Source organism: Dendropsophus ebraccatus, chromosome 7 (assembly GCF_027789765.1).
Source record: "Dendropsophus ebraccatus isolate aDenEbr1 chromosome 7, aDenEbr1.pat, whole genome shotgun sequence".
Classification (NCBI taxonomy): Eukaryota; Metazoa; Chordata; class Amphibia; order Anura; family Hylidae; genus Dendropsophus; species Dendropsophus ebraccatus.
In genome coordinates, this window is record NC_091460.1 from 60,025,831 (window position 1) to 60,039,891 (window position 14,061).

The window sequence follows — 14,061 nt, forward strand, 5'->3', positions numbered from 1 at the left end:
CATAATGTGATGCATGAGATACTGTAAAATATATTAATTTTTGTTACAATGCCAAAAACCAATAAAATATTGAACAAAAAAAAGAATACTGCTGTGTATGTGCTTTCTCCTATGCACATCATGGGGGAGGGGTACTAATAGTGCTATGCTTGGGGATTACCTCTTGATATATTAAATGGAAATTTGTAAAATTGTTTCACATATTGCAACTTATCACAGAACTTGTGCTTGTGAGCCGAGCAGTTTGACATGTTTGATAAGTCACTATATGCTATCCATGAGTAAAGCTCCTGGAGTCAAAATAGGTTGGTGATTTTTTTCCATTTCTGCCACCATGTGATGTATCCTGTACTGTGACTACAAATATGGAATTTTGAAGTTTTAGAATAAAATTGTGTTTTTAAATAAGAAGCAGAGTGCACTATTTATCTTTTCATGTTTGTGGAACCTTTGGCCATGCACAATATGTGGGTGAAGCTGCTATCCTGCTACTTTTTAGTATACATGGCCAGGTTGAGTTGCTATTGTTTTGTGGTTTGTAACTACATCATATGAGCTTATTTATTGGAAGAATTTTACTGCAATATTAAAAACTGTGAGTAATTCTCTTACACACAACTGCAGCTAGAGGTGCTGCAATACCTACACTGGGCATTCATCTTGTGGGGATGAAGGAGTGCATTAGCTGTAACCTTACCTCGTGCCAGCATGCCATCATAATAGTGTATATTCTGTTTGATGCCAGTCGTGGTCGATAGAGTCTTTCTCCTCTTGATACCATTTCTACCACCTCAACGTTCGAATAGCTCTCGAAGGGCATCTTACCCTCTGTGAACACTTCCCACATTAATACACCTGGAAAGTAAAATCAGAAAAAAACAACATGTCATATGGCGTCAATGCACATTACAGTGCTTCTGATAATATACAAGGCAGGAACACAGAACTGCTCAGCGGATTGTAGAAATCTGTTTTTAATGTATATACTGTACATGATGAAAAATATATACCCTATATACTGGGTAGTTGTAACAATACACGGGAACTGCTCTTTCATTTTCCTTTTTCTGTTTATTTTATACTACTGTATATATGTGCTATAATACAGTGTTCTAAGGAGATCGGTATATAATGATGATCAGAAAAGGCTAGGCATCTATAAATAGGGGCCAAGGTCCAATTGCTGAAGTATAAGCCTGGGCTGAGCACCATAATAATGCTTTCTACAACCCTGTAGCTCACTTTAGGGCACATTCTTGACCACATGTAGCACATTATTATATTCAAAATATGGTTGCATTTTGTAACTGCTTTGTTTTAATGTGTGGGAACATAGCCTAATTTATTGATTTCTATTTCACTTCCCTCATTAAATTTAAACCAGTAGGAAACTCCTCAGCATTGTGCAAACTCTGCACCAGGCTGCATCAGACAGCTTCCTGGCTCCAGAGAACCAACCACACAGCCCACAGACGTCTATTACAGTCATACATTTCATTATTTCTAGTAGTTAAATAAAACATACTTTAGCTATACAGTATTTTTGTTTCTAACCGGGTTTCCTATATAGCACTGAAGGGAGGCACCTAAACATTTTCCTAGGGTCTATGGTTGGGGACAAAACTGCAGGGACCTTTTGTAACAAGCAGCAGATGTGGCCCCACTGGGCTAGCGAACCACAGAAAGGAAGCAGCAAAGGCCAGGAGAAGCACGGATGGCAGCAGACCCGATACCAGCGAGTAGTGCGGTGGAGTACCAAACAGGACCAATTCAGTCAGCCAGAGCGAGACCTGGACGTTTGGCGGCTTACACCTTTCTTTTCCTAGTCCTAAGGATAGCCTGTACCATGACATTGTGTGCACCAAGGAGACTACATCTTGATACTCTTTGGCATCTGGATCCAGCATGGCAGCAAGACCCAGAAATTATGTTTTATAGGTTGCTTCTATTAAATTGTTATTAAATGTAGTATGTGTTTGTTGTTGCTAGCTGAATGGCAGCAAAATGAGATCTGGCCTTGTCTTTCTAGTTTCCATTGTCTGTGCTATTTGATGTCATACAGTATTTCTTAAGAGACAAGTTGCACTATTTCCATTCATTAAAGGCCACCAATTATTTGGTAATTTCTTTATATGGGGTTTAGCATTGAAATCATACCAAATATATTTAATGCAAATTATTTTAAAAAAATATGCATAGCAGTATAGTAAGCTTTAGCTATTTTATGCCTCTTTTTATAATATTTTTATTCATTCTAAGGCCACGTTCACATGCTGTAAGGCAGCGGCCATTCTGTGACACGGTCGACACGGTCGACACCACATCAGCATAGTTCATGATGTTAGAGGTATGAGGTTCCTGACTGTTCACTTCTGTTTAAAAACAAACAAACAAATGATTTGCAGATAAGCAACCCACCCGCCGACACTTGAGGCGGTAACAATGTACTTATCAGACCAAGAATGGATGTAGTCCTGTATTTTTAGTATCTCCAGCAGAAATGCACACATCCTTCTTATCTGCACATATCCTTACTGCTGCCCAGTATGGATGCCTTGCTACTAGGTGTATACTGCACTTGTCTACTACAGCAACATTTTCTCTTACCAAAAGACCAGACATCAGACTTGCTGCTGAACCTGCTGTAGTTGAATACCTCAGGGGGCGACCATTTTACTGGAAACTTAGCTCCACAGGAACTTGTGTACTGATCATCGAGGACATACCTGGTTGTAGAGAGAGAAAAGTTAAAATTCCACTTTAAGTGTACCTGTCAACATAAAAAAACTTTTGTCATGTCAGAAAAACATAACTAAACAATAAAGAGTCCAACAGCATCAAGGATGCATCAAGCATGTGGCTGCACTCTCGACAACCACCAATCCCAGTCTAGGTCAGGAGTAGACATTTCAACCCTGGTCGAAACGTTGTTCCGCTCCCTGCTGTGCGTCGGTGAAAAAGAAATGCCCCATAGACTTACATTATGAGGCTGTCTTGTCAATTGACACAGAGCCGGGAAAGGCATGTGCTGACCGCGGCTTCTCCCAGCTCGTTCTCACAATTGGAAATAAACTAATCTCTACCAAAAGACAATGATCAATTCAATCAATGAAAGCTGGACTATGTCTCTGAGGAGATAAGTATGGCAGATACTAGGGATATATATTGCATCCATAGTTAAATGTCTTATGGCAGTCAAAGTTACATCAGATATGTATGATGGATAATAATAAGGTATGTCAAACAACTTTTCTAAACTTTTGCAGGACTGGCATGAAATTAAATACAGAAATAAAAAAAATTAGAAATGCCGAAATCTTCTACAGCCTTGAGCTCTATTTTCTCTATATACTTGTACACAACCTATATGATTCTCCCCCTATCTACTTCTTTTCAGCTGGTGTGTAACTCATGCCTTTTCCCTGCTGCTATCTCAATACTGGCAGAGCAGAAAGTCCATCTGATAGACTTATCTTTCTCTAACTAGCAGCCTAATTGCAGGAAATTCTTAATGTAGGAAATAAGTTAACGATAAATAATTCAGTACAAAGTCCACTGCACTTTTTTCCATTTTTTAAATGTAGGCTTTAAGCCAAAATCTACTAGAAAAAAAATATGCAAATAAATAAATAAAAGCATGAGGGAGGTTTTAAAGGGAATAAAAAAATGAAACATTTTAAACAGCCCATTATGCTAAAATAATAAGACACTGCTGTTCATGTTTCCCACACATTATCTACACTCATTGCTTATTGACTGGCTTGTCAATGGGATAACCACTTGCAATCATAAGGCATTAGGGTCAAAATGCCCCTGTTTTTGAATGTTGGCCACTAAAACCACCCAGGGGCAACCAGGGATTATGATTTATTAACCTAAACAGCTCTGGATATTTACTTTGTGTTACACAATAGGGATAATATTACAATCCACATATATAAACAAAGATAATAAAGTTGTTGTTCCTTATTATGGTTTCCAGAATGTCATATACAGGAATATGGTAGGAATATACTTATCCTTGTACAGGATATATACTTTGATATATGACTCAAAAATAGCAGAATCCATACTACAACCCTTCTAAAAAGGCTAGATTCAAACACAGCAAAATGATGGCAAATTACACCCTATGTTCCCACTCAGTATTTTTGCTCAGTATTTTGGTCACTATTTTGCATCCAAACCCAATGGTGGATTGAAAACACTGAAAGGCTATGTTCACACACTGTTGAAATTTATTGGATGGCTTTCATTTAATGACAAATAACAGCCGTTATTTCAAAACAACGGCAATTGTTTTAAAATAATGGCAATTATTTGCCCTTAAATAGCAACCTCTCAATTTTAACAGTGAACATAGCCTTTCTGTGTTTTCGATCCACTCCTAGTTTTTGGTATTCTCAGCTGCCAAACATACCCCTCCTCATGATCCTGGCCTGCTTTTATTTCCTGCATTGTGTGAAGGGCAAGTAGCTCCAGAGTCATAGGCTTTACTGTTCAGCAGTGCTGTGCTCCTCTGCTCTGCACTCTGCTGTTCTGCAATCAGCTCTGCCATGCCAGCTTGCAGATAAGTGGCCAGGCAAGGGACCAGTACACATAGAACAGTGAGGGAGTGAGTCATCAGTCCATCCACCACTGATAACACAGAAAGGTGGTCGGGAACCTAGATAACCAGCTGGGAACACGAAAGACAGCTCAGAATGCCTAGCAGGAAGACACAGCTCAAAAGGGAACAGAGCCAATTGCAAAGTGTGTCAACTTTTAATGACCTAATGTTTTAGGCATAGTCGTTGTGCTGAGATTAGCCCTTTAATTTTGAGTGATAATAAAACAATGTTTAAACAGATAAAAAAATGGCTATATTTTGCAAAAGATCATTAATAATGAGCATGTTTATTATTTGGATGGTCGCTGTACAGTTATTATTCTATACGTTGTGTGCACTGTCGCCCTATTTCTCATTGACTTCAGTAAAGAGCATTATTACATTGAAAATATGGCCGTGTTTTGACCACAAAATTACAGCCAAATTTTTGTTATATTTTACTTTGTGTGAACATAGCCAAAAATATTATGCAGATAAAAAATGTTTTTATCAGCAAAAATTTTACGCCATTGGTTCCCCGATTCTTCCACTGGATTAGTTCTGCATAACAGGACAGATCACTGATGGTACCAGATAGCAGATAGTCTCACATGGTCCTGGTCCAGGCATCAGAAACTTTAAAGGGGTAGTTAGGTTATTAGTTAGTTTTCTCAGGGTGCAGTTACAGGTGTACTCCAGAGAAAAAAATAATGTTTTCAAATAAACTGATGTCAGAAAGTTATAGAGATTTGTAAATTACTTTTGTATAAAAATCTCAAAGCCTTCCAGTACTTTTCAGGTGCTGTATGTTCTGCTGAAAGTGGTATTTACTTTCCAGTCTGACACAGTTCTCTCAGCTGCCACCTCTGTCTATGACAGGAACTGTCTAAAGCAGGAGAGGTTGGGGATTTGCTACTGTTGTGGACAATTTCTGTCATGGAAAGAGGTAGCAGCAGAGAGCACTGTGTCAGACTTGAAAGATAAATCTACTTGCTGTAGGACATACAGCAGCTGTTGAGTGCTGGAAGGCTTGATGCTTGAAATAGTTGTAATTTACAAATCTATATAACTTCCTGACACAAGTTAAATTAAAAAAAATTTTTTGGAATACCCCTTTAAATAGAAGTAAATCCTATACTTACCATCCCTGCTACTGCTGCAGTGTGGTCAGTCTCCACTTACTTGTTTTGGTGTCAGCACAAGGACCTTTCTGCTAAGCCAATCTGCAGGACACCACTCTATCCACTAAATACTGACACAAGGAAGTGCTTCGCAGTAGGGACTGACACTGATTTGGTGGGTAGCTCTTTTGTGTTGGCATGGTAAGCAGCTAGTGCAGCAGAGGGCACCATTAGAATGACACTGGTAGGGAAACGATGGCAGATGACAGGTGTGTTTTTTGTTTACTCCATGCATTCTACCAGAGCTTTGTGTGGCATTTTTTTACAATTAACCATTGTGTGAAAAGAACACAGAACTTGTTTCCTGTTCAATCTTGTGAATACTCTATCTGTTTGAGATCAGGACATATTTTTAGACAACCACAGTAGAGAAGTCTCACAAAAGAAAACTACCACCAAAAATAGATGACATTCATCCTATCAACATGAACCATTCTAGATGGTGAATAGATTTTGATAAACACTAAGTAACTGTGTTACAACTGCCTATACTAAATATACCCTAATAGGAAATGGTCATTGTACAGTGAAGAATGATATTAACTGTTTGATGACAAAGGCGTATTATACCGCACAGTTATCACTTAGATTAGGCTTTCAGTGACCAAAAACTCATGGAACTTACATAGTAAAGGCCCTATTCCACAGAACGATTATCTGCCGTATTCAGCCGATAATCTTCCCGTGGAATAGAAGACAACGATCAGCCGAAATCGTTCATGTCGGCTGATCGTTCATGTCGTTTGTTGTTGGAAAACAAGCGACTGTGATAGCAGCGATCTGCTGCCGTCGCTCCGTGGAATAGGAGCAGCAGACCACCACTATCCTCTATGGGCTGCCTGGACAATCTAGCGATCACCCGGGCAGCCCCCCAGCAGCCCCTTCCGCACTCGCCCGCTCGCTGCCGCCGCGTGTAATAGCGTGCTGACAGCGCTTGTTTGCTCCTCTCAGTTGGGCCCCTCTCAATAGGCCTGTGTTATCTGTCACTGCAACAGCATAGCAAACAGTGACCAACTGCAGTATTGCATTGTCAAATACAGAAGCAACTCTTTCTGTATTCTGTCAGTCACTATGAAAGCTTTTTACTAGATTTTACTCTGCAGTGTAAGGTACCCGGAAGATTCATGCCCCAAACCACCTTGGGCCAGGAGACCAGGATAATAGTGTACTTGTGGGAGGGAATTTCCAGCAGCAAGCTGTTCTAGCAGGAATCTTGTGTAAGGGACTTTCCTACTTGGAGCAATAGCTCTGATCAGAGAATGTGAGTTTAAAGTGTACCTGTCACTAAAACTTTCAAAATCTAAATCAACAATAGATGTCATATAAAGCAAGTTTGCAATATACATTCATTTTTTTTATTTTTGTTATCATGCTGTAAAACAAAGCTGTACTTACCAGAAATCCAGGTCCAGTCTCCTGAGGGCAGCTATTTAGTGTTGTGCTGGTTGAAAAAAAAAAGAATAAACACAGGAAGTCTTCTCTGTGAGTGTGCAGATGACCTGGTGCAGATGAAACACCCAGGTCATCTGAAAAAAAAAACAGTCAGAAAACAGGAAGTGCCATGTTTTCCATAATAACAAAAAAAAATTATGAATGTCAATTGCAAACTTGCTTTATTTCAGATATACTGTTGAGTTTCAAAATTCCAAATGAACAGCACAGGTTGGCAATATGCAGCTTGAGAAAGGCTGAGAACCAGCCGAAACGTCGCGCAAGTAAGATGTGAATAAAGACATCACATTTTTTCACTGAGAGGTGCTGTCTTCAGCTATTTCTTTTGGATACTATTGAGTTTGACACATTGCAAAGACTTACAAACCCCCCCCAGAAACTCCCCATGTCGTACACACGATATAAAAGCTAGGTTCTTAGCAAACTATTGAATCAAATAGAGTGCACCATCTCGCCACATTAAATTGAATCCTGTTTTTTATATTGCATGTCGAATGTTTTGAGTGGTTGGAGTCCAAGTATTCAGACCCCCACTAATCTCTAAAATGGGCCAAGAGAAGCAGACAGTCATGTGCTTCATTCCCCGGCTTGCTGCTTTTTTACATCTTACTACACAATACAAGCTTTATAGACTAATAATGGAGCTCATCCCTTGCAGTGAGAGAGAGATTGCAGCTGGCTGGGGAGTAAAGCACATAACCGCACCTGCATGAATGCATATCCGTGCTGTCAGTCTCCCTATAATGAAGATGTTGATGAGTTTGGATCTTTCAGCTGCTGTACCCCATAGTGGCTTGTGCAGGTCTTGAGTCATACCTCTTTCCTCTAATGCGGTGCCACAGACTTCCGAAGAATTTCTGGAAATGAGTCACTGTGCAGCGTTTTACAGATCACAGAGATAAAGGCAATGACATTTTAAACTTCTGTTTTTTAAGATGGCAGTGACATGAAATCCTGGTGTAGGAACTAACAAGCTAAAATAGACCGGAATGATGGAAGTGTATAATATTTAAAAGGTCTGTGCTTAAAATGACACTGTCATCCCCTTTTTGCATTCTGACTTCTCTACAAAGGTGTTATGGGTAAATTTAGTAGTTGTCATGGTGCTTGTTCAAGTAAAAAGTGATCTTTTATCATCTACAGATTGCGCTAAGTGGGCGGGGCTTCGTGGGAGCACTTAACCCCACCCACATTGTCGTTGTTGACCCAGCCCCTCTGTGATGTCATCGGTACATAGTAAAGGTAGGAGACAGCACTTCTTGTGAAAAAAACGGGATTTTTTTTTTATTTACATCAGACACGACGTTTCGACTTGAGAAAGGTTGAAGTACCAGCCAAAACATTGCGTCTGATGTGAATAAAAAAATCACGTTTTTTCACAAGAAGTGCAGTCTCCTACGTTTACTATTGGATTGAAGCCGAACGGAAGGGTCATGTGCGGTGAGACGTGCACTCCATCTAAACATTCTTGATTTTTTTCCACTTTTTCCAGTGCTGTCCCAGTTTGATTTTTTTATGTCATCGCCACATAGACTCACCTCTTCGGCATCCATTGGTATGGGCCAACCTAGAGGGGGTGGGGCCTAGACCTTTAGGCCAGCCTGCTCCAATGGTCAGTGAGGGGGCAGGCCTATGTGCCTATGACATCATGGAGGGGCATGGCCAACGGTGGTGCTGTGGGCGGGGCCAAGTGGCGCTACTGCCATGAAGCCCTGCCTACTTAGCACAATCTGCAGATGAAAAAAGATGACTTTTTACTTAAACACGCACCATGACGTATGATATAAAATAAGGTATGAAAACCGCTAAATTTACCATTACACCTGTGTAGAGAAGTCAGAATGCAAAAAGTGGGTGACAGTGTCACTTTAAATGTTTTTAGTTACATATTTAATGTTATTAAAATGGCATAAAGTGTGACGTGAGTTCTGCTGAACCTCTATGGAAAAGATCACCGTGCAGTGCTCCATAATCATGCTGCATCCCAGCTAATATAAGTGAAAGGGATCACTGGAGGGAGGACAACACCTTCAAGGAATTCATACTATAAATAGGACATTTAGGTCTAAATAATAGTTTGCCATTTATTTCTTACCTTGTCATTCCGAAGTCAGACACCTTTACTACCCCAAGGTCATTAACTAAGCAATTTCTGGCAGCCTGTAAGGGAAACATATTGATACAATGCAATGTATTATCATAAAAGCCATTCTTGGGCAAGTGCAAAAGTCTTACTGTAAGAAAAGAACCAAACCATTTACAAAGAACAATTGATAATTAACAATTTATTTATATATTTTATTATTCCATATATGATGTGTAATATTTGTTTAGGGTGAGGTCTGTGGGCTCGTTTGTCTTAAAGGAGTACTCCAGAGAAAATAAATATTTTAAAATCAACTGGTGTCAGAAAGTTATACAGATTTGTAAATTACGTCTATTAAAAAACTCGAAGCCAAATTTGCACCAGAAAGCATGAAAGTTAGAGCAATGCATTCACAGGCACCACACAGTAGGATAAAAAAGACCCACAATATGTAGACAAGATTTTAAGGCTGCACTGCATCTACTATACAACTGTATCTACTATACAACTACACCTGCTTAAGAAATCTATGGCAGATGTATATATGTAAAAACAATGAAACAACCCATGCAGCAGATGCAGCAGTTATGAATGGGCACAGCAGGTCAATGATGCTATAATTTAAACAGGGAACAGCAGGAGACCAAGAGCTAGAGATAAGCAAATTTACAGTAGTATAGAAGGGAAGTGCTTCCTTATCTTTGCAATCCGCTCATCAGCCTGCTGACTTTTACCTCAGTGCCAGTCTATGCTGCTCCTCCCCAGGAGCTGGGAAAAGCTGGATCAAGTCCTGGGAAACTTCTCCCAGTTATCCATGACTGGATCAAGCATTTTCAGGCAGCCAGGAAAAAGCGTCACGGATCAGCACTGGATTAAAAGGCAGCCGGATGATGAGCGGATTGCAGAGATAATGAAGCACTTCCCTTTGTTATTACTGTAAATTTGCTCATCTCTATAAGAGACCCTCCGCCCTGGACTGTCATGTGATTTAAACATTACATCTGCAGGTGAAAGCCACTTTATTGTTGCAGATTTAAATCCCTAGACCTGTGTTTGTAATGGCTGGGATGGCACAGAACAACAAGGGTTAAAGGAGAAGTCCAGTGAAAATTTTTATTAAAGTATCGTATTGCCCCCCAAAAGTTATACAAATCCCCAATATACACCTATTACGGGAAATGCTTATCAAGTGCTTTTTCCCTGCACTTACTACTGCATCAAGGCTTCACTTCCTGGATAACATGGTGATGTCACGACCCGACTCCCAGAGCTGTGCTGGCTGTGGCTGCTGGAGAGGATGATGGCAGGGGGACAGTGAGGGACACAGGGCACTGGAGGGACACTGAGCATCCCTCTGCCATTACCCTCTCCAGCAGCCACAGCCCGCACAGCTCTGGGAGTCGGGTCATGACATCACCATGTTATCCAGGAAGTGACATCACCATGTTATCCAGGAAATGAAGCCTTGATGCAGTAGTAAGTGCAGGGAAAAAAGCACTTTATAAGCATTTCCCGTATTAAGTGTATATTGGTAATTCGTATAACCTTTGGGGGGCAATACATAACTCTAATAAAAATAAATTGCCGGACTTGTCCTTTAATGTAAAAGTAAAAAAAAGAAAAAATATACAGTTGGAATGGCTTATAAAGCTACCAGTCTGCAAATGTTGCAAACTAGACGTTGTAATAGTAAGTTGCACAATCTATGTGATGTGTATTGCATGTCAAGCTTTGATTAAGAAATAAGGCAAAATTTTGCAAAATATGCCTACCCCGAGAAACTAATCTCTACAGTTGGCAATGGCTGAAGCACGTGGTGGATGTATACTTATTATTTACTGTGTGTATTGATGATCAACAGTAAAATAATACAGATCTCTCTGCCATTGGAATTGCTGTATTAAAAGATTGCAGTCCCACAGACTTTGAATGAAGCAGGAGTGCAACCACTGTATTCAAAGTCCTTTTGACTGGGACTACTATATCACTTATTTAGCTTAAACGCATTTTCTCTAGGTATATCTGACGATTTTCATAAAATTACCAGGTCACGGTGTATGAAACTGTTTTCTTCCAGGTAGTTCATGGCCTCGCACACATCCTGACACATGCTGAGCAGAATGTCAGGATTAAACTGTCCATGTCTCTGACGGAGGTAATTTAACAGGCAGCCATGTTCCATGAACTCTGTCACTATATAAATAGGTCTCTTTTCTGTGCAAACACCATACAGCTGGACTAGTTTCGGGTGAGTAAGTTTCCTAGAAAATAAAACAATACATATCATATTTGGTTTATTTCTGTCTGCTATAAACTTATTACACTAAAAGTAGTAAAAAAAAAAAATAAAAAGTACGATGTTATGGCATACATTCATTGGTAATAAAAGAGTCATTCACTGCAAGTAATCGTAAGTTTATTTTCCAATTTTCCCTGGGTAACGTGCGCCTTCTTAATCAAGTCTGGTCCCAAAAACAAACATTTCTGAATGTTTTACAACCAGAAAAAGGTCCTAAAACTGTTTTCAACAACTTTATAACAGTAAGTCCACACATTATTTTGTCATCTAAATGATAGTAGCCGATTACATACATCATAACTTTAGCTTCTTCTATGAAATCCTCTTCAGACATGGCACCCTCACGAATGGCTTTGATTGCTACTTTGTACTGTGCTCGCCATTTCCCAAGACGTACCACCCCAAACAGACCGCTTCCAAGCTCCTTCATAAATGTAAGGTCAGAGGGGTTTATTTCCCACTTATCTGAAAACACAAAAATCAGGTCTAGATATTATTAACATGTTAGATAGACTTAATAAACAGTAATAAAGTCCAGAATTAGAAAAACATATTTTATTGCAGTGACAGAAGATAAAACCTAACGAGAAACATGACATTTCAATAATTTCAGCTCTTCTTAATGTTCTACACAATATAGGAGAGAATAACCTCTGTTCACTATCTAGACACCAGAAATCATTGTCTGCGGGCAGCAACACTGTAAACTACATGCACTACATGTCCCGACATCCCATAGGGAGGATTGGGAAATGCCCATCTATCTAAAACTATAGTTACAGTGATCATTCTGAATTGTGAACAGGATGCAGCAGAGCTATAGATGCAGGAATAAGGCACTGGACAATGGCATACACAGAAGAGATGGGGCCCCGTAGAAAATATCGTAAAAGGCACCCCATTAAGACGTCTGAATTTGCCTCCCAGGACAGAAAGGTCAGGTTTTTAGGGAGATAAGATATGCAGAGTTTTCTTTTACCAATAGAAAAGGGAATAGGACCAACTAGGCTGCTGGGCCCCCTCTCTCTCTCTGAGGGCCCCACAGTATCCGCATTGTTTTTGCCTTAATAGTACATATGATTTTGGCATCCGAGTGAGATTTGTAAAATACAGGTACAGTACATACCAGATTCACACTGGAAATTGACAACAATAAACACATTGTGTAATTGTTGGTAACAAAAATCTGTCTGTGAAATGACTTTCCATAAACATTCCCCATTATAGCCAGACAGATGCAGTCTTGAGTCCACACGTACTACACGCATACTACAGATACTACAAGTTGTCACTACTACCAAAGCTTAGGTACGCAAAACTCAATATAGATGTCTGCATACATTATTTCACTACATGTTCACCTACCGTAGCTGAATCCAGCTGTTGTGGGCGCTATCTTATCCTTCTGACATACGTAGTGGCGTAATCTGGTAACTAAACCTGATGACAAAAGAAAGTAATATGAAAGTAAAACTTTATGACTTCTAAAATAATGTAGATTTGTATTAGTACTAGTGCAGCATACAGAGAATACAATACCTTCATTATTACAATATAACAATTAAAGATCACTGTATATCCCACCATACTGTTCCCTATACTTGCAATACTCAACCCTTTTGGCTCCTTACCTGCTGCATTGTGCTTGTGATACTCAATCATTTCTGGAATGGAGTTGAAGACGTGCTTCTCTGCCAGGTAATACTGCTTGGGGAACTTCCCTGTCTCTTTAATGTGATAATGGCGGATTGACGAGGAACCGTCCCTGAAGAGAGATGTTTTATAATATACAGGTTTATATTTCTGATACTATAGCTGGACACACAGTTAATACCTGGTTTATATGCTACAAGTCAGTGGCAGGTAGATTCAATGTGTGCTACACATCTACACACATTGTACAGTATGAAAAATACTCTCATTCACTTATTAAACAGGGATCCAATCGGTTTGCTTGTTTTTCAGTCTGGTTTTGACTAAATATGAGATGTGGTCATTGTAATGACACAGGTTGACCACCACTGGACTAACATGAATCCTAATACTGGAAGTTTTTTAAAGTAATTTACAAGATATACATTATATGATTCTCTGGATATATTTTATAGATAAGGGCAATAATATGCATTCTCAATTGCACTTACTTACCCTGCATACTTTGTATATAGTGACACGGTATACAAGCCAGCTTGGCTGGAATTCCTAACAATAAATCCACCTTCTTTATCCTAAAAAAAATCACAATAGGATTATTATTAGCTTTGCTTCTTTTTAAAAGTTGTAAACTTTATGGTATGCATCATGTGTATATGACCACAGAGTAAGGACATCAGCTCAAGGCCTACCCCACCACTTCAGCCAACAAATTTCAGCTTAATACCATAATATACCCATGTCTGCAGTACCGTCTAGATACCAGAAGAGGCGCCATATGTATAATATACAGCAATGCAAG

General features: G+C 39.5%; 1 protein-coding gene across 4 annotated transcripts in view; it reads right to left on the reverse strand.

Moving 5' to 3' along the window:
- The window catches only part of TEC (tec protein tyrosine kinase), a 78,325-nt gene that overhangs the window by 3,636 nt on the left and 60,628 nt on the right, over window positions 1-14,061 (reverse strand). For all 4 annotated transcript variants that reach the window (XM_069977595.1, XM_069977594.1, XM_069977597.1 and 1 more), the window contains 8 exons: window positions 13,755-13,834; window positions 13,238-13,371; window positions 12,972-13,046; window positions 11,900-12,071; window positions 11,352-11,568; window positions 9,317-9,381; window positions 2,608-2,726; window positions 698-855 (listed from right to left, as the gene is read on the reverse strand). In XM_069977595.1, coding sequence (XP_069833696.1) covers window positions 698-855; window positions 2,608-2,726; window positions 9,317-9,381; window positions 11,352-11,568; window positions 11,900-12,071; window positions 12,972-13,046; window positions 13,238-13,371; window positions 13,755-13,834 — 1,020 coding nt within the window. The remainder of the gene's footprint in view (window positions 1-697; window positions 856-2,607; window positions 2,727-9,316; window positions 9,382-11,351; window positions 11,569-11,899; window positions 12,072-12,971; window positions 13,047-13,237; window positions 13,372-13,754; window positions 13,835-14,061) is intronic.